At 38.6% G+C, this 21,244-nt stretch overlaps 1 protein-coding gene across 8 annotated transcripts in view; it reads right to left on the bottom strand.

Annotated features, from left to right (window-relative positions):
- The window catches only part of LOC145984152 (uncharacterized), a 233,421-nt gene that overhangs the window by 133,296 nt on the left and 78,881 nt on the right, over window positions 1-21,244 (bottom strand). For all 8 annotated transcript variants that reach the window (XM_083117627.1, XM_083117624.1, XM_083117621.1 and 5 more), the window contains exons 7-9: window positions 17,803-18,127; window positions 15,387-15,825; window positions 6,399-6,997 (exon numbers count right to left, since the gene is read on the bottom strand). In XM_083117627.1, the coding sequence (XP_082973753.1) occupies window positions 6,399-6,997; window positions 15,387-15,825; window positions 17,803-18,127 (1,363 nt within the window). The remainder of the gene's footprint in view (window positions 1-6,398; window positions 6,998-15,386; window positions 15,826-17,802; window positions 18,128-21,244) is intronic.

The following is a 21,244-nucleotide window of genomic DNA, read 5'->3' on the forward strand; positions in this document are numbered from 1 at the left end:
ATATTGGTGCAGCGTTAGAACGTTCTCCAAACAAACCTCTACGCCGTGTTTCACAAGAGGTGGGCGTGTCAAAATCATCGGCACATACAGTCACTAAGCTACTAAAATTAAAACCATACTCTTATAACACAGGTTAGTGCTCATTTTGCAATATTTATATAAATGTCTGCATATGTCCATAAAAATAAGCGGGCATTTCAGGCTGCAAATGTCGGCATCTCCGTCAGTGCCGCCCGCCACGTTTCTCCAGATCTCTCGGCTGCAGATCGAAATGGACGCACGGTAGAATTGCATTGTATAGGTACCTGATTTAGCTAACCACACATTCAAACAGGAACACACTGGTAATAACAAATTTTGAAAGTTCATATACAAGGGGTGTCCTGAAAAAATCTCCAATGGTGCCTATACACAGTACTAGTGGTCAGAGAGCGACACACACACATGCAGGCAGGAAGAAGTGGCATGTAGTTGTAATCTGGTACAGTTGCAATGGAGACGTTTTAAGACAGTTCTAAGTTAAAGATTGCAGCTCTCATACAGTCTCCCACAGACTGCAATGTAGCCTACGTGTAGTAATCAGATTTTTGCATGCCCAGAATTTGGCACAGAGCCACCAGCAATCCTGTGAGGTGTGCAGACCGTAAGTCGTGAGTGATACGCGTAGTATGGTCAGACGATGGTGCAGACAATTCACAGAAGGCCAATCAAATGTGCACAACCCCATACAGCTGAGTACAGGTTTCACTTTAGTTCACTTCTGGTGAGAGATCTTGGACCACTTCCTGTACAGCCCTGGCCTTGCATGTACCAACAATTCATCTCTTGTTTAACTGAAGAGGTTTCTGGCAGGACAAGGATTTGACAGCTACACTGCGGTAGAGATAGTTCCAGTCTTTGCTGTCAGACACATATGCCACGGACATACAAAATTAAGTGCCATGCTATGACAAATGCCAGTGGTGATTATGCCAAAAATTAGGTTAGGACTCACTGTTACTAATTCAATAAATTACAACTGATGTTCTTGTTTTATTTATGTCTAATCAGTAGGGACCTTGATGTTTTGTTATTTGTTTTTCAAGTTGGTGTTTATTTATTTTTTACTATTCAGTGTTGTTTCCCCCAAAATTCACATTTTCATTTTAGTGCATTTTCTAGCAAATATCTGAAATTATACCTTCATGGTGAACTACTGTTTCAAATTGTAAGTCACATGGCCTACGCCTCTTCATGAAAGTCTGATATCTTGAAAGTTATTTTGGGAAAGTCATTTTCCATACCACCCTTTTTAATTATAAAGTATGGGTTTTAGATAATGGAATTTTCCCCGTATATACTGAAGGGTGCACAATGACTATAAGTGGCGACGGACCCAAAAAATTTAAATCAATCAATCTCACGTGACAGATACGGATATATTATGGCACCAACATTTGGCATTATCTTTTTTCGACTTGTTAGTGTTATGTTTCCCAAAATTCGCGTTTTTGTTTTAGAACTTTTTTCTGCCAAATATACCAAAACTTAATACTCCATTGTGCTTTTAAACTATTATTTTAAATTGTAGGTCACATGGTCTATGTATTTTTGTGACAGTTTGATATGTTGGAACAGATTTTTGAGTAACTAAGAGTAAAGTGCTCCCCTGCACTTTGCCATGAAGGTGTATAGGGGTCTCTCGCATGGTAGGCAGACTCCCTAACGACTAAGCTAAATTATTTCTCACTCGACATATGACAATGGTGTGCACTTAGTTTGTTAATTCAAAACACATCTCACGACAAATACTGAAGATGTGGCTCCAGCATGGCAGTAGATACGCACTCGACGTCTTGTTAGAACCCTGCCACTTTGCTCTGCGATGCAAATGGTTTTGAAAGAAGTTGAAAAAATCGTGGGAAATACATGATTTAATGTGGCTGCCGGAAATATTCAATGTATAACAAGCATTGTAGTTTACTCGGAACAAAATGTTGCAAAACCTGCACGTTCTATGTACACAAACATGGCCTAGAAAAGACAAGAATGTTGGATTTCATGGAATATTTAATTGTTTTAGGAAATTTTTTAAAAAATAAAAAATGCTAAAAATGCCAACAATTCGCATTATTTCGATATTTCGAACAGGTGAAAAATGTGTCCGCACATCACTGCACATTCATAAACACAAGTTCGCAGCAATTACCTACTATTTTTCACGGTTTCGAATTTGTGAAAAATCAAGGTCCCTACTAATTTGAAATTACTTTCTGGCCACCCCCAAGGCCGGATTAAGATGAAATTTGGCTTGATGCTGCATACCATCGATTTTTCTGTACAACTAACTTTCAATGTGAAAAATTTACTGCCTGTATCTAGGCGTCTAAAATTGGGGCTCCAAATTTCATTCTAAGATTTATTTTCAGGTTAATATAGCAAGAGAAAACTGTTCAGCTTTCGGAAAATTCTCGTCTATTTCAGGAACGGCCCTAATGCTGCAGCATCAATAGCACCCACCTTAATCTGGCTCTGGCCACCCCTCGTATATATCAGTAGATGGAAAGTGAAAATTTAGCAGGGCTGGCAGAGAAAAGTCATTCTTGAAGAAAGTGATTTGCTTTTATGATTGAGTAATATTGGACATTAACTTCACTCAGTGAGAGTTTAATGACCATCTCTCACGAGTTTCAACAGACAGGACAGAGAGTGGCATTAATTTCATTGCAATACTGGTGTTGCAGTAAATTTAAGGTTGGGAGCATGCACTTTCCAATTTTTATAACATTCACCAATGCAGATTTATGTTTTGCTTTTCCGCGATAGTGTTCAATATATATCCCCTTTTGTTGGATTATTCTTGATCGCAATGTCATTGTAAATGTATGTTAACTTGTGCAAAACCAGTAATACGTCAGGATGATGAAAGAAAACCTTCGTAAACACTGCTACATTAAATAAAGTGAAGTGAGCCAGAAGAGTAACAAAATTCCAGCAGGATATTTGCAGTCTAAAGCTCTTCTTGTTTATGCAATCCGAAAATATCCAATAAAAATCAATTCCATTTAAGTGCCATAAATGCAATTTCTGTCACATGTTGTAGTGAGATACTTTGTCGGGTGGCAATATTAGACAAAAATCGTATGTATCAATGGAGCCTATTTGTTTGCATGTTCCTTCAGTTTGTCCAACAAAGTGCCTTACTACGACGTCCGACAACATCGGATGGTGCCACCCACTCCCATCCCCTCAATCTGTTGAGAGTTCTGTCCCCTTACTACTCCCATACGGACAAGAAAAAATGATAATTCAAAGCATTTTCCACGTAATATTTAAAGGCTTAACACATTTTTCTGCCCCTCCGGAAATTTCTCTCTCTCCCCCCTCCCTCCTGCCATCACTGGTTTCTGGTGCCGTGGTTGTGTTGTGCATAAAAGGGGCCTAAAAGTTGAGGCCGAAAGTAAGCAACAAGATTTCAAAAAAGTAAAGACAAAATTCACTGACATTTTCCAGACTTCTTTTGACACCTCAAATTCCCTGACTTTTTTCCTATAGGACGGTGGTGGACACCTCGAAGGTAGTTCAGAGAAGCGAGGTGTGGAGACAAGGAAAGACAGTGTAACCAGCAGAGGTTAAGGTCCCCAGTCGTCCAGAGTATCACCGAAAATGGGACTAAAGATTGGCTATGCATATCGACCCCCTCCGTGCGTGCCACTGGCCCTTTGGGTGTGTGCCAGAGGCATCTGGAGGAGAAGCAGAGCGATGACGAAAGATTTCAACCCGTAACCCATGAATCATTACATTTTTAATATTTTTTTCCCTGCTGGTTTTGGTCCACTCCACTTCTCCCTTCCTTTTGATGAACAGTACCAGATGTCTTTCCTTATTCATTGAGACACAAAACTTACTTGATACTGCAAACCTAGGGCACCGAAGGCAAAGTCTGCGTGAACTGTTACCTTCTTAATCATCATTATTGTTGTTGGTATTTCTGATTTGCGCCAACAGAAGATGTCTGAGCACAAATATGTTTTAGTGGTGATCTACCCTGATTAGAAGAGAAAAATTAAGACCCCTTTCATTTCGAAATTTTATCTTTTGTTCATATCACTATGCCCAAATGAACAACACCTCCATTTCAGATAACATTAGCCACAATTACAGGTTTTGTAGTGATGTGCTTGTGCGTATGTGTGTTTCTGTACACACACACACACACACTCACTCTCTCACTCTCACTCACTCACTCACTCACTCACTCTCACTCTCTCTCTCTCTCACTCTCTCACTCACTCACTCTCTCAATGTGCTTGCCTCATCTTTTTAAATTGAGCCCAAACAGCTAGTCCAACAGCACCTAGCAGATGCGAAAAAAGCCCAACCCACTACTGGTCTTGCGAAACATATCAAATACAATAGCCATAAAATTGAAAAGGTTCGAGTCAAACACACTGCCCACATGCTCATAGACACCAAAATCAAGGAAACACACGCCATAATGCACTTCCCGCAAGTTCCAACAAGGATGGTGGCAGTGGCCACTGAAATTAATCGAAAAAGAAGAAAAAACAGCTTCGCGGATAAAAGTGAGTACTAGTTTCTCCGTATTTATATACTACCGCGTCTCTCTTTTCCCAATTATAAATACAGTACGGTGTTGCAATAATGTAAATGCCCCCTTAAGGACGATGCATGTGACAAGAAGGCAAAGTCAGTTCTCATTGAGGATCGTACCAGCAAACAGCCTCAACGGTGCATGCTACGTTGAAAATTCAAGTACATTATATTGAAAACCTCATATTTCCAACAACTTTACTCTTTCCATTTTTCACCATCTGCACTAATAACGCAGTTGTCCCATGGTGTCAAGACTTTTGAAACACCCTGTACATATTCAGATTGTCAAAAATTGAACCATGGGTTTAGTCTGATACTATTTTCGATGCTACTGTTGAGTTCTGGCACACCCAAAACATAAGGTTTGATCCAAACATGATAAAATATCTGAAAGGCCTATTTTTAGACTTTTCGTGGCCATATCTAATATTATTTGATAAAGTGGGCCTTTTTAATTTCTTATTATCATAATACAGTTATAAACTGCAAATTAGGTGAAAATAAGATGTCATGAATGATAAATAACCACAATAAACTAACAGGTTGCAGGTTTAGAATATTTGTCATGACCGCCATTTTGAAGAAGCCATTACAGACATACAAGGACTTAAAAACTTGGTGTCTGGGGCATTTTAGGTTCAGGAATTAATGTAGTATCCACCTCCGAAGGGCACGTTCTCCGCCAGAAGTGAAATATTTTCCAGCGTTCCGACCTCACTACAGAAACATTCTTAAAATACACTTGTTACCTGTTGAAATCAAATCAAGAGGAAAGCAAGACCGGCCCACACTTGCGTGAACCTGTGGCTAATTCAAGAGTTGGAAACACTACACTTGTCGCAACCTGCTCTACCAGGCGAAACTAGATGATATAAAACTCCAGGTTGCATAAACGTAAGGGTGGGCGATTATTTTTTCGGTCCACAAATATGGAAAATAATAACTGGATTTTTCAAGTTTACATGCCATGATGTGCAAAGATAATACAAAAAATAACTGACTTCAGATTCGTACATAAAAATGTTTTTACATATAAATCTGTTCCCGGATTCTCACATAATAAAATTATACCCTCTTCATTCTAAATAAGAATTGTGTTCTTTAATAAATTTGTATTTGCAATCTCTTTTAAGAAAAGTGACACTCGATATCAAGACAATTCCATTTCTTGTGTACAAGATAATATGGAGGTAACCTGTTTCCCAAGGAGAATGCCTGTGATGATTTTTGTAATGGATAAAAGCATGAATAATGCTAGCCCCAGTTATATGGAGCCCTGGTGCTCCAGTTAGTAGTGTGACTGCTACATGGGAGATTCAGGTGCAGTTCCCAGGGTGGGTGATTTGAGCTTGGAATTTTCCAACCTCCTCCCTGCATAAAGTGGCTCTGGAGTGGAAGCAACCCTGGGATGTACCAGAGAATGGTGCTGATCATGAAATGGCGAAAATCATGAATGTGTGTGACCCTGTGGTACTATCTCCACATCCCCTTACATGCCATAGTATGGTGCAGTGAGCATGGGGAACTTTTAACCTTTATCTTTGTTTCAACCATTTTAACAAATTCAAATCACCACATTGATTTTTTTTAAAACCAGCAAGTATATTTTTTTTTCTTCCCAAGATTACAGGTGGTTTTCACCACAAAGGCAAAATCAAATTCAATTATCTGATAGGGTAATTTACTGATGAATACAACTGAACATGCACATGCACACAAACTGCTTATCATCAAAGAGACCAACAAGATGTAACTTAAATAATGCATGCACATTCTCTTATGCACAAAAAAGTCATACTTACTTTTCTGCACTTCACATTCCACACTCTCAGTCTCATCACACTCTTCAGGTACATTGTATTCAGCAGCACGGACAGAAACTTTTTGCTTTATTGCAGATGGACTTGTATCAATATCTCCAGTTTTCTTAATAGTAGCAGGCAATGATTGATTTGAGACCTCAGAATTTTGCGATAAATTTATATCTTCTGTAGCACTACCGCCACCTGAATCTGTAGAATGGCACACAAGTTCATCATCCTCACTTAAAGAATCTACCACTGACTTCTCCTTAATGGCACTTGGACTTTCTGTTTTTTCTAGTTCATGCTCAGAATATTCAATTTTGTCCGGAAATATAGCACAGCTTGATTCCAAGTCATCTGTATCACAGCCTGTATGAGAATTTTTTTCAAGAGTATTATTACCTGCACCTGATCGCTGTGGTGAAAGGATTTTTACAGAGTTCCTTGTCTGCATTCTGGACTGCAAACCACCCCTTGTTCTTGGACCACTTCTTGGTAAACTATCTTGGGTGGGCATGCATCTTACACTTCTGCCACCTCTTGTCCTAGGACCACCTCTAGCAGATCCTCCAACGTATATTTTACTGCATTGTGGTCTAAAATTAAAAAAAAAAAAATAATAATAATATACATGTGACACATCCACTGCACATGTTGAAATAATTAAAAATATTTGCTTCAAGCTTAAGTTAGACAAATAAGTAAAACAATTCCTCTGAAATGAAAAAATATATTATTTTTACATTAAACATACAATTTTAGTGGTATACCTGTAAACTACACTCCACGGCAAAAAAGAATTGCCCTCTAGTGATAAAAACTAATATTTCTTTCAAGGAGTATGCTTTATTTTTTTTGTAATTATTTTGACAATTGTACATACTGTATGTAATTTTAACATTTTCTGATATTTTACTTACTCTAACAATGAAGGTAATAATGAAGAAATCCACAAGGAAAGCGGATAGTTGATTATATTGTTAAGCTTTATGGCCTTTATTGCCTTCCACTTGTTTGGTCTGATGTATAGTTTAATTGTTATATTTGTTTAGGGATTGGTTTCATAACCTCACTGAAAGGTTTCTTGATCAGAAGTCCTCCTTCTTGCTCACACAAAGTACAGTAAATCGAAATGGGTAGAAAGCAGGGTGTTACAGATCTTAGTCCAAGAAAGCATGGAAGGATACTTCAAATGTTAGAGGATGATGTGTCCAAGAAAGAAATTGCACGAAGACTTTATATTCATCCAAAAACTGTCACAAATGTTCGGAGGAATACAGAGACTGGAAGTACAAACCGTAGAAAAGGCAGTGGAAGCAAACTAGTTACAACACCCAGGGATGATAGAAAATTGAAAGAAGGAAGACTTCTGATCAAGAACCCTTTCAGCGAGGTTATGAAACCAATCCCTAAACAAATATAACAATTAAACTAGACATCAGACTAAACAATAGCGGAAGGCAATAAAGGCCATAAAGCTTAACAATTTAATGAACTATCCACTTTCTTTGTTGATTTCTTCATTATTACCTTCATTGTTAAAAGTAAAATATCAAAAAATGTTAAAATTGCGTACAGTATGTACAATTTGTCAAAATAATTACAAAAAAATAAAACATACTACTTGAAAGAAAATATTAGATTTTATCACTAGGGGGTGATTCGTTTTTGCTGCGGAGTGTATTCAGGAAAGTTGGTCATTATAGTAACCAGTGCCACATGATGACATTTAACACACCATTTCTTGAAAACTAGAGAAAATATATATTTTTCTTATTTATATACATATGAAGGTATGACTTATTAGAATTTCATTCAATATGAACATTGGAAATTTGTTAAAAACTGACATAATTTTTCTTTCTGAGGGATTTTAAAGCGCACGCTTTTCAAACGCTTTACTTATTGCTAAAAATTAATAGAATTGAAACTTGTTTTAATTTAGATAGAACGGCTAGGATATTCCATCTTTATACAGGTGTAATGAGAAAAATAATAAAAGGTAATTTACTCACGAAATCCCTATCCAAAAAGCCCCTGTATCCCACACATTAATCCAAAGTGAATACAAATATTCTAAAATGTAGCATTATTATGTACTTAGAATCATGCTAAGTACAGCTAAAAATAGTGTCACAGTTAAACCAACGAACTAACGAGTGTGGGGGTGGTATTGGGTGATCAGAGCTGGAGGGTTGGTTTTGGGTTGATTGGTGCCGTGTGGTGGCTCTTGTGAATTGTTTGTTGAGGTTGGAGGGGTAGCCATGGTTTGTTAGGGTTTGGTGGAGGCGTAGGTTGTAGTTTTGGTGGCATGAGGGGGATGAGTTGAGGCGTTGGTCTCTGAGGGCTAGGGAAAATCAGATGGCTTTTTTGGTGTGGTAGGGGTGCGAGCTGGAGTAGTGGAGATACTGGAGGTGGTTGGTCGGTTTGATGTGTATGGATGTTTCCAAGTGGTCTCCTGCAATGTGGATGTTCACATCTAGGAAGGTTACTTGGTCTTTGGAATGGTACCAGGTGAATTTGAGGGTGGTGTAGTCGTTCAGTTGGTTTAGGACTGTAGTGAGGGAGGGTTCGCCATGTGTCCAGAGGAGGAAGAGGTCATCAATAAATCTCAGCCACACCAACAGCCATAACACCAATTTCAACAACTGTTTCCATGTCGCCATAATCCATCTTTTACCTCCCCCCCCCACTCAGACACATCTTTCCGCAGGCGATGGGAAAGGGCCTATATATCAGGCATGCATGCCACTATACCCCCCGGACTGAACCTAGCCACCCAATAACCCTTTTCCATCTTCCCCGAAACCACCCATCCTATGCAATAAACACTGGTGAAAGTACCTCATTTGTTTCCTATCTTCTAACTTTTTCTGACAACATTGTACCAATGCATTAGTATTCTGTGCTCCTATACTTCATGAATCTGTGCACCGCTTTCTTCTCAGATGACAATGTGACCTAGGTCACCAAATATAAACATATTTCTTTTCCTGTGGTAAGTGTTTACTGTCTCCCTTCATCATTTGTATGTATGTATGTATGTATGTATGTATGTATGTGTGTGTGTGTGTGTTATATATATATATATATAGAATAAAAGCAAGGAGGGCCAAAAGGGCTAAGTAAAAATCAAAGAAGGTAAAAGGAAACACTCACCGGACAGTAGAAAAATTCAAAATTTTCGCTAATTTCATAGCATCATCGGTGTGAGGAGAAATAGACGGAACCAGAAGTTGGGGCCCTGCAGAGTTGTCAGGTCCCCATCGAAGAAGAAGCGGTGCGTAGAATGAAAAAAGCACTGTTTCATCACCAGGCTCGTCGTAAACTGTGAGTGTGTAGGATGAGTTGGGAGGGAGGGCGGGAGGGTGGGTGAGGGTTGGGCATTACTGGTTGGCCTCGTTCAGACCAGGTGGAGTGGTTGCACTCATGGCCGATATATAGGCCCTCTCCCATCTTTTGCGAACAGAGGTGTTGGCTGGTTGGGGTAGGAGATGGATGATCGCTACCCGGAAGCAGTCATTGAAACTGATGTTGTGGTGGTTGGTGTGGACGGCGACAGTAAAGTCCAGGTTGTGGGTGGAGGAGCGGTGGTTATTGATGCGGAGGTTGAGGGCCGTTGATGTTTCCCCCAGGTAAAAATCACCACAGATGTTGCAGGTGAGGATGTAGATAAGGTTTGAGGCATGGCAGGTCCCTTTCGGATGGAGGGTAAATTTGCCAGTGGCCGTGTGCACCTGGAGGGTGTGAGAAGTGATGAGGATGAGGATCTGTCTTCACCCAATGCATATTCTAGGACACGTCATTAAACAGCGTCCCAGTCGAAAGTCATTTAGGTTTGGAATTGAATTTCACTTTAAACTGTATATTTAATCCCGATTAGCCCATCAGCATAAAATGAACTCAAAACAAGCTTTATGAAACTGCGCAATTTTATATATCAAAATGGTAGATCGTTATTTACTCTCAGTTAATCGACAATTTAATGTTGGATTTAGGAGTATTCTCAATGTCAAACACCCACTCCTCCAAAAGTTTTCCCCTTGAATAATGTCTTTTTAATCGATCTCAGCGACCATTCTTACATTGAGCACTTTTTTCTTCTTCACATGAATGGTTCTGAAGAAAAGCGGAAATTAAATTTACAATTTTGCTTATCAGAAGGCACAGAACATGAAGTTATTTTAACTCTTGTTTTCCTTTCTGGAGATCAAATTTCGTTATCGTCAAATCAAAACAGCTTTGCGAGATTCAAAACAATAACTTTTTCCTTCACCCGGGATGAGTCATTGCTGTTATCGGCAAGCAAGAGCTTTGCAGATGCTAGACAAAACACTGGTGCCAGCTGCATCATAAAAACAACGAGACCGTCTGGAAGTTCAAGCAACAGGTGGCGGAAGAGAAAAATCCCAGCATTTTAAAGATAACGCAACTGTCGAAGATGGAACTTTTAACATCAGTGTACAGAAGAAAGAAATGACCCTTGCTTTACGTTTTACCAAGCAACAGACAATAATACGGGTAATATTTCCTATGCAGACAACAGCATAAAAAAAAGACCAGAATTCTGCAATTATCAACATTGCCATGCACACCAGTGGTGGAGAATAAGCTGGGAAAGGGGGGGGGGGTTAATTTTTTTTTACTGTTTTTGTTAGTTTTCAAGAATATATCCAGAACTGGTTGCCCCATTTTAGACGTCAAAGGAAAGGAAGAGGGGTGGGTCCTCTTCCACCCTCGCCTGTAATCAGGCTGTGTGCATACACGAGCAAGAAAATCGCCCCTCCCCCTCCCCCCCTTTGCTGACAGGAAAAAAGGGAGAAGTCAGTCAGCCAATGGAACACTTTTTTGGCAGATATTACAACACAATTAAACGTATGAAGTGGGAAACGGGAGTTATGATGCACGTAAAATGGAAGTAAACTTTTGTGGAAACCTGGATGACAACGCATTAAGCGAGTTGACGATTTTTAGTTCGCCTATGTGGCTTTGATTATCTCTAACAGTTTCGGTTTTCTATGAAGTGTTGCAAGGAACAAAGAACACGTTTTGAATGAAAGCGGTTACTGGAAGTTGTTTGGCTACAAGCCCGAGAGTTGCTCACTCACGGGAACCTACTGAAATCTAGGTCAGAGCTGGACAAATGGGCCAGACTTCCAGGTGCCACACATCTGTATTTTCGAACGTTCCTGCAATCTTTATCTCTCAAGGTGGTGTATTTATCGATGAAAGAGCTTGACCTGCCATACACATTGGCAAAGACTGCAAGTCCAGCAGTCATTTCAGACTGCTCCCCCCTCCTCACCTGCGAGTTTTCAGCAGCTCTTAGGACAAGGAAACAAGTCAAGGTCGATTTAAAATAACATCCAAGCAGATTCGATCTTCTCTTCTCGTGTATCCAAGAGAAAGCATGGCAAAACAAGCCTGGCACGTTGGGTAGCAGCCGTTGGGTGCGGGGTAACATTGGTGCACTTAAGGGAGGGGAGGGCAGAGGTCAAGTGCTATTGGATATCACTCAAGCATGGTGTGGTGGTGTCTATTTTTAGTTCAGACCCAATTGTGAGTGGTAGAGCGCTCGTGAAGGGAATGAGTGAAAAAAAAACAACGCATTTTTCGGCCGATTTCCTTCAATTTTTCAACTTTTTTTCCAAATTTTTCTACTTTTTTCTAAATTTTTCACAGTTTCCGGGAAAAGGGTCGTTATACCTGGGGTCGTATAATCAAGAGTTGACTGTGTGTGTGTGTGTGTGTGTGTGTATTGTCCAGTGACTGTTTCCTCTCTCCTCTTTCACTTATATATATATGTGTGTGTGTGTGTATGTTTGTATGTATGTACGAGGGTCATCCAGAAAATGAAGACAGTTTGGTTTTACAAACTGAAAAACACAATATTTATTGAAAAAAAACAATTCTGTCACATACCTGAAGCTTCCTTCACTTCTCTACATAATCACCTCCTACGTTTAAACATTTGTCATATCTGGGCACGAGCTTCAGAATTCCCATGTTATACTCTTCTGCCGCCAGTTCATTAAGCCAAGTGGTCACTGTAGTCTTCAATTCTTCATCACTTGCGAAACGTTTACTGCCCAGAAACTCTTTCCGCTTAGAGAAAAGGTGGAAATCGTTAGGAGCAAGGTCCGGACTATAGGGTGGATGATCAAAAATTTGCCATCGGAACTGATCAAGCAATTCTTAAGTTGCACCAGTAGTGTGAGGGCAGGCATTGCATTGCAGAAGCATAATTCCTTAAGAAAGCATTCCTTGCCTCCTGTTTTGGATGGCTCGCTGTAGTTTTCTTAGTGTCTCACAATAACGATTTGCATTCATCATAGTGCCTTCTGTCATGAAATCCACCAAAAGAACACTTTTACGATCTCAAAAGACGGTTGCCATCACTTTAATGAACTGGTGGCAGAAGAGTATAACATGGGAATGCTGAAGCTCGTGCCCAGATACGACAAATGTTTAAATGTAGGAGGTGATTATGTAGAGAAGTGAAGTAAGCTTCAGGTATGTAACAGAATTGTTTTTTCCAATAAATATTGTGTTTTTCATTTTGTATAACCAAACGGTCTTTATTTTCTGGATGACCCTCGTATTATACAAAAATGTGCTACAGTGGTGAAAAATCGGATCAAAAGTAGTATATAAAATGAAAGTTTTGTTTTAAAATTGTGAACATAATTATAAATTTGATTTAAAAACCACTTATTACACAAAATAAACACATCATTTCTAACAGCACATTTATGAAGTCACCAGCATATTCCTGTATAAAGGGGTCCTGTCCGTTTTTGCTTCTCAACTATTTACAGCAGAATTCTGTAATCAATTTTTCATACATAATTCAAACTTCAGAAAGTCCTGAGTTGGTAAATAAACACTACATTTTGTGCTTAAGTGTTTATTTTGCATTTTGCAATTCATTTCCCATCATTTTGTGACAAAATAGGGTATGAAAATGCCCCTCACACCTTTCAGAACATGACAAATTAACATTATAATGTGTTATTTCACATTGTTTTCATCAAAAATGAAATATGCATGCCTCTAGTAATATGTAGGGACGTGAACTTTTCGTTTCAACAATAACACCAAAAAGTTTAGGAAATAAAAATAAAGTGTTTAATATGTGTTTGAGTAGCTTAAGGAGGCATCTTTCGGAATCATGAAATAACGTGAATTATCCCATTTTTCAGAAAAATTCCAAATTTGGCTTTTTAAAGTGAAAACAAAAAACAGTGAAAAATGTAATTTAAGCTGGGGATAACACTTCTTCTGTTCATAAAGAATGAAGGATTTAAGAAGTCTAAAAGAAGGAAAGGAGACTATAAGTACATGCCCTTTCAAAGAGTCGAAACAAGAGTTATGGTATGATAAAAGTCCTAATGTGTCCATATCCAAATCTGCATCAGGCCTACAACCCTTAGATGCCGAGGCAAATTTTCCAGGTACTTGTACTAATGCCAATCATGTTTTCAGAGGGAAATTTGAAATTCTGCATGCTTCTAAATGAAATTTTATATTTCCGGGACTAAGAATGTTAGAGGTATATATATGATACCTTGTTTTGTTCAATATACTTTGGGTTATAATCCTAATGAGGGGAAGGGATCAGTGATCGGGTAGAAGAAGAAGAAAAAAGTTAAGTAACTATTTCCTTGCATGAAATTTGAAATTCATGGGACCCCCATGCAGGCTATGCCAGGACGTGAAACTCCAAAAGGTACCCGCATAATGCCTGGTATGTTTGCCATTGACGTGGAAAAATTTACACACCTATTGCTAATACCTCCAGTGATTTTTTTTAGTGCACTAACACCAAGTGTTATCGGTGTATCCAAGTGTATCCAAGTTACAGTATGTTAAAAAGTAACATACTACAAGAAAAAGCTGGACACTGGTGTCACAAGCTGTCCTTAAGGGATATACCTGCTGTGGCACCAATGTGTGCCTAATTTTACTATTTTCATTATATTTCTTATGAATTATGGGGTTTAACATGTCCTATCAAGAAAATTTTGAAATGATGGTTATGCTGCCCTACCTACAAATTAAGTTTAACATGGCTGTACAAACATTTGAAATATATTTCAAAAGTTAAAGGTTTTCAGTAGGGATGTGCCGAAGCCGATTACAGATGCATGAAAATCGGCTGAAATTGACATATCGGCATCGGTATCGGAATCGGCAAAAATCCGATATTTAAACCGGTGCAGATTATACTAGAGTTTTTACCTTCTAATAAGTTTTATATTTTAGTTTTGTAAGATTTATTGAAAATTAGGTTATGATTCGTCATTATTGTAGAGTTTTTGTAATAAAATTATTGCAAACTCATTCAGAGGATCAACCTAACTATAAATCGGAAATAAAACAGTACATTGCTGAACCAGGATCTGCTGTTGTATTGGAAATTCAAAAATGAGTATTCAAACCTGAAGCAAGTGCTGAGAAAATACTTGGGCATACCTGCTGCATCAGTATTCAGTGATTGAGTGTTCAGTGTTGCTGAACAGATTTGCGATAAGAGAAGAAGTAGGTTACTTCCTGAACTGCTTCCAAAACTCGTATTTCTGAAGTTGAATCTGGCAGAACAGGAATTCATTTTGAACTTCAAAGAACTGCTTGTGTACTAATGTTAAATCTCTAGGTTCACATAACCTTTTGTAGATGCAAATGTACATTCGCATCTCTTGAGAATATATATGTATATACATATGATATGCAATAGAAATGTACATACCAAATTTATTTTTGTCCTGCACAAAATAACATTCCATTTCTGTTTAATAATCTTAGGTATCGGAATCGGTTAAATATCGGCATCGGTATCGGTTACAAAAATTATCGGTGAGTAAATCGGCATCGGTAAATTTTCAGCTTCGTCACATCCCTAGTTTTCAGGTTTGATTCCCTCTAATTAATTCTACACTTTAAAAAAAACCTTGTGTCTACAAAATAAATCTTACAGAAACTTACCTTTGAAAGAACTGTGAGACAGTGTCCCAAAGAACGCTACAAGAATGATCACCTAATCCTTCCTGACCAGGGCTGGCACTGTCCATGTGGTTGCTAGGTGCACTTATATTAGGTGACTGCAAGTCATTAATAGCATGTTCTTCTGTATGCATTTCTGTAGGAGACACTTCCTTCACTTCAGCAGCCAGAGGAGACACTTCCTTCACTTCAGCAGCCAGAGGAGACACTTCCTTCACTTCAGCAGCCAGATTATCCTGTTTTGGACTTTCTACCATTTCTTCACCATTAGAGCTATTTACACCACCACTGAGATCATTAACCTGCACTTCTGTTTCAGGCTCTTCATTTCCCGATTCATCAAACCTCATTGCAAAAAATCTGCTGCTTAACTCCTCATAAAGTTTCAACATGGAACTTGACAATGGAGTACTTTCCAGCCCTGAAAAACAGTGAAAAACATGTAATTAGAATTGAAGATATGAAGTTAATAAATGTGTAAATACGTGTACTTTACCAGCAATTACTGACACTGCCAGTTTTGTAGTTTCGTTTTGACTTGTGCGCCAACAGCGATAGTAGAAAATAAATGCAAATTTATAAGAAAGATGTGTTACGATTATTATCTTCGAACAACTCGGGAAGTTTACAAGAATAAAAGCTATCTATCTGAACAAACTCTAATTCCATCTTAGACAAGTCTTAAGAAGTTAACTTCTAAATTTCTTTGCCAGTAGAAGTGACAATTGACACATTTGTGTAGAAGATGCACACCAAAATGGCATTACTTCTCAACATGTAATAGTGAAGCTTTCCTTCCTTCTCTGAAAATTGAGTGGGGGTGTGTGTACATACATCCTTTTTAACCTCTTAACTGGGTATGACGTAATACTCCGTTCTGGCTCTACTGATTTATAATGGGCATGACGGGATACTACGTTCTCATGTTCTTACTGCTGATATCTGTTGTGTATGACGAGATACTTCGTCAAATTACTTTCTTCTTTGTTTCACCAGATGTCTCTGACTTCCAGACTGTTGTAACCATTAGAGTTAGCGGGAAGCAACGAACACAGCCCGACGTTCAGTTCTATCGCGTATGCAATAATGGCTCAGGCAAATCGGAAGCGACGGCGTGTTTTTCCTGCCGAGGAAATCCGAGATATATTGTAGTTGTAAATCTCGCATATTGTAAAAAGTACAACAAGGACCAATAAAAGAATAAACAATACCTAAATGGTATGCCATGGAGCACAGAAATATTAACTAAAATATTGGTTTACGAAATTCATCAATTTATCAACAAAAATTCCCAGGGCAGATTGGGCTTTCGACGAGGAAATTTCCCAGTTAAGAGGTTAAATACTATGAATTAGAGTCAGAAGAGAGTACTCACACCTTGACTACAGAGCTTATAATGGGTACTATTTTTGTAACACTTTCAATCTTACTGCACTAAGCCTGAACAAATTATTAGTATTCTCCATTTATACTCTATTTAGTACGGCTGAAATAATGCCAATCTATACTATCCATAGCTATCAGTGGTATCAGAGAGTATTGGTTTGAAATTATCATACGTTGACATAGTTGAAATGTATTGTTAAACACTTGTAAGTTGTTCGCCGCAAATTTCTAATTCAACATTTTAGTAATCTAATGATTTCCTGCATTTAACATTATTTTCCACCCAGCCACAATGAATCTCCTACCAAGGGCTAACATTTTCCCAAATTTTATGTTTACTAGCTTACGTTTTCCCACATCCAACAGTGCAAAAGGACAGTCCCCATGGAAGAAAGCTTGTATACAGTGAACCAAGGTTTTACTTTTTTCGGGGGACCAAATAGAAAAAACTTAAAATGTAGTAAGGTAAAAATAAAGGTAAAGTTAACCATGCCATGAAGGCACACTTAGGGGATGTCGAGGTAGGGCCCCCCACATTCTTGATCTCAGTCATTTTGGAGCTGATGTGATCAGCAGCATGCTCTGGCTATCTGTAACCCCCAGATATTTATTGATTTGAGAATGTGTGAGCCCCACAGCCACTTTATGTGGGGCAAGGTCAGAAAAATTATGACCCTAGATTACCCACCCTAAGAATCGAACCCAGGTCTCCAAACTGGCAGTTCGGATGCCTTATCGACTAGACTACCATGGATAAAAAAATGTGGTAAAATGTAAAATCTGAGAAATCTTTATAGTATTTTGCTCTATTTGAGATATGAAGACAATTATAATATGGGAAAATGTAAAATCCTACAACATAAAATCGGGGTTCCACAGTATTTGGTTGAAACATTATTTGAAATGGACAAAATTAGATATGTACATGCAAAGTTGATACAAGAAATGACTGTAACAAAATTGCACTATTAATAACATGCATGTAAAATTGTAATATACATGTATACATTACCATCAATATTTATAACACTCCACTCAGATGATTCCTCTTCACTCTCAGTGTCTGTAAAATTTAAATTGCTTCTCACATCAGTCTTTGTCTTAGGTGGTTTCAACTTCTTCAAGGTAACTTTTACTTGTGTGTCTTTACTACTTTCCATTAAGTGTTCTTCACTTTCCTTATTTTGCTCCTTTTCCTTATCTTGAGTTTCATCTTCTTCGGAAACATCAGTATTTTTTTCAGGTGATTTTCGAATTGGTACTTTTCTACGCCGTCTGGGTCTTCCACGTGTCTTTTTGGTTGGTGGAGTGACATCCTGAACCTGAGATGCCCGTTTCTGAAATAAAACACAAACATTAAGAATACAGAGCTTATAGGTAATCTATTGAAAACTTCTATGCAGTTTCTCATCTTGCAAAATGACCTTGATGATGCACACTTTTGGTTCACGCTTCTCTTAATTCTCACTGCAAATTGCCCAACTAGAGTTTTAAAAGTCACCTTGCATATTTGCATTTCAAACTCTGATGGGAAACAATTGGGGGAGGGTGAACATTCACTTTACTCAATCAACATTAATACATGAACTAAAAGTATTCATCATCAAGTTCATTTTGCAATGCAAGAGAGCAAGATCAAATCAATTTTCATTCACTTCCTTAACAAATGACAGTAAAGAGGAAATTCCAAATGTTTGTGGGATTTTTTTTTTTTTAAACAGTTACTCAGAAAATCAGGGTATGTGAATTATAGCTTTATGTTTAAGAAACGAATAACAAATTAGAAGAATGTTACACTTTATTGAAGGCTTTTATAGAAATATTGTAGCAGTGAAATGTTGATGTTATCTGCAATTTGACTTACAGACATGGAGTTTTGTTCAGTTGTGTTATATGTATGAGGTGTGATTAAAAAGTTCTCTGACAGGAGCCACCACTGCTATCTGGTTAGGTGTTGGGGGGGAGGGATTGTGTTTTGTCCTTGAAGAATACTGAGAAGGTCACAGCTTTATAGTTTGTTGCCAGCTGGAGCCTGTTGAGTGCAGGATAGGCGTACACATGAGGGGGCAGTTGCCCCCACCCCTAATACATTCACTCACAGAAATTTAGCATATCGAAATCTTATTGCCATTATTAAGCAATATACTCTTGAAGAAAAATGAAGTATTTTCACGCACATTAAAGTTACAAGCAACTACGAGGGGGAGGTGTAATTGGACTATCCTACTTTGTTTTCTAACAAATTTCTTCTTATTAACACTCCCACACAATTTATTCGTTAGTTATGTTACCTCTAGATGGCTGCCGAATAAATTGCCCTATCATAGAAAAATAGTACATTATGTTTCATTCGTTTGAATCTGCTATAAAAAATCATGTATGTATGTATACATGGAGGTCCAGAAAGGGGGTAGCAAGGGTCAACCAAAAATTATATATGTAACACATATTATTCCATTTGCCACAGTAATACAGCGTGTTTATAAATGAATGATGCGGTTATAAAAATTAATAATAAATTCTATTTATTACCTTACACGGGTAAAACCTACACCATAAGCAGTGGCAACTCTCCAAGTTTCTGATCCATTATTTACAATCCTTCAATATGCGCACCATTGGTCACACGACACACATCGACGCGGTAATCAAATTCATTCCATACTCGCTGTAGATCGTCCACCGTGAGGGTTTGCAGTGCATTAGTTATCCGTTCACAAACTTCCTCCAGGGACACGGGCATTGGCGGTACATAAACTTTGTCTTTAACAAACCCCTAAAGAAAGAAATTGCATGGTGTTAAATCCGGCGAACAGGGTGGCCAGGGTAGAAGGTTGGTGTCTTCTTTTGCAGCACGTCCAATCCAGCGATGGTGAAGAACACGATTAAGAACCTCTCTCACATTCCTGTGAAAATGGGGCGGAGCACCGTCAAGTTGCAAAATGTAATCATCATAATTGGTGTTAAGCTGGGGTAACAACCAGGTTTCTAACATGTCTAGAAATGATTCACCGGTGACTGTTGCTTCTTCGAAGAAAAATGGGCCGTGCACTTGCTCCCGGGAAACCGCACAGAAAACGTTCACTTTTGGAGAGTCACGCTGATGCTCTATCTGGGTATGTGGTTTCTCGCTTCCCCAGATACGGACATTGTGTTTGTTCACCTTGCCACTTACATGGAAAGTGGCCTCATCACTGAAGATGAGTCTTTCTACAAAACCATCTTCTTCCATTTTCAACTGCATCTCTTCACAGAATTCACGCCTTTTAACTTTGTCTGTTGGTTTAAGGGCCTGAACTATTCGCAGTTTGTACGGTTTAAAACATAGTCACTTACGCAACACCTTCCACACCATATTCTTTTGCAAGTCCAATTCCCTGCTTGCTTTATTAAGTGACTTCCGAGGACTTCGCTGAAACGCCTGGTGCACTCTTTCAATGTTTTCATCGGACACACGAGTTCGACCAGAACTCTTCCCTTTACACAAGCATCCAGTTTCCATGAACTGTTGGTACCACCGATTTATGTTATTCTTGTGTGGTGGGTCTTTCCTAAACCGTGCACGAAACTCACGTTGCACTGTTACCACAGATCTAGACACCTCAAAACGGAGCACACAGAAAGCCTTTTCCTGTTGCAACGCCATCTCAGAACTAACGCCCGCTGTGGAAACTGACTGACTCGGAATTGACGATGTGGCCCCGCAGCAAGCATGACAAGCAAACAGCAGGTAGCGCATCAAAAACTTGGACAGTTGCCACTGCTTACGGTGTAGGTTTTACCCGTGTAAGGTAATAAATATATTTATTATTAATTTTTATAACCGAACCATTCATTTATAAACACACTGTATATGTTAATCATTGCAAGGGTGTTACAGGAACTTGATTACTTCACACTGAAGCAGTGTTTTTTGAGGGAACAACACTATAATGGGGGAAATGCCTCATTTGCTCCTCTGGAACACAGAGAGGGCCAGAGAGGGGAAATAAAGAGGGGGAGCAGAGAACATTGGCATCACATAATTAGGAAGTATTGTAATATAGAATAAGTCCATCATAGTTGTGGCTCGTCATCTGACTTTACTTCTAAACAGCTCTGCAAGTGAAAATCAATTTCCTGCTTAGGTGGATGAGTGATTCTGATACTAACCCAACTGCAAAATTTAAAAACTTTTGTAAAGTGCTGAAGATGTTTTCTGCTTTCCTGTGGCAAGTTTTTTTTTTTAATGTGAGAGTGATCTACATCAGATAGCCCTTTAGATATCTGATGTAGCTTTATGTTGAGCATGCTCCAACCATGCAGGTTTGTGTCAGTAAGGTGTTAGAGAAGGTGTTCCAATTGAAAGAAGACTAAAAGTCCAATCACACGGAACTGAATTTCCTACTAGAATGACCTTGTTGGTGCTAGACTGGCTACCACGATAGAAATGATAATTTCCAGGTTGACAGCAA

This window comes from Lepisma saccharinum, chromosome 2 (assembly GCF_977018435.1).
Source record: "Lepisma saccharinum chromosome 2, izLepSacc3.1, whole genome shotgun sequence".
In the NCBI taxonomy this organism is placed as follows: Eukaryota; Metazoa; Arthropoda; class Insecta; order Zygentoma; family Lepismatidae; genus Lepisma; species Lepisma saccharinum.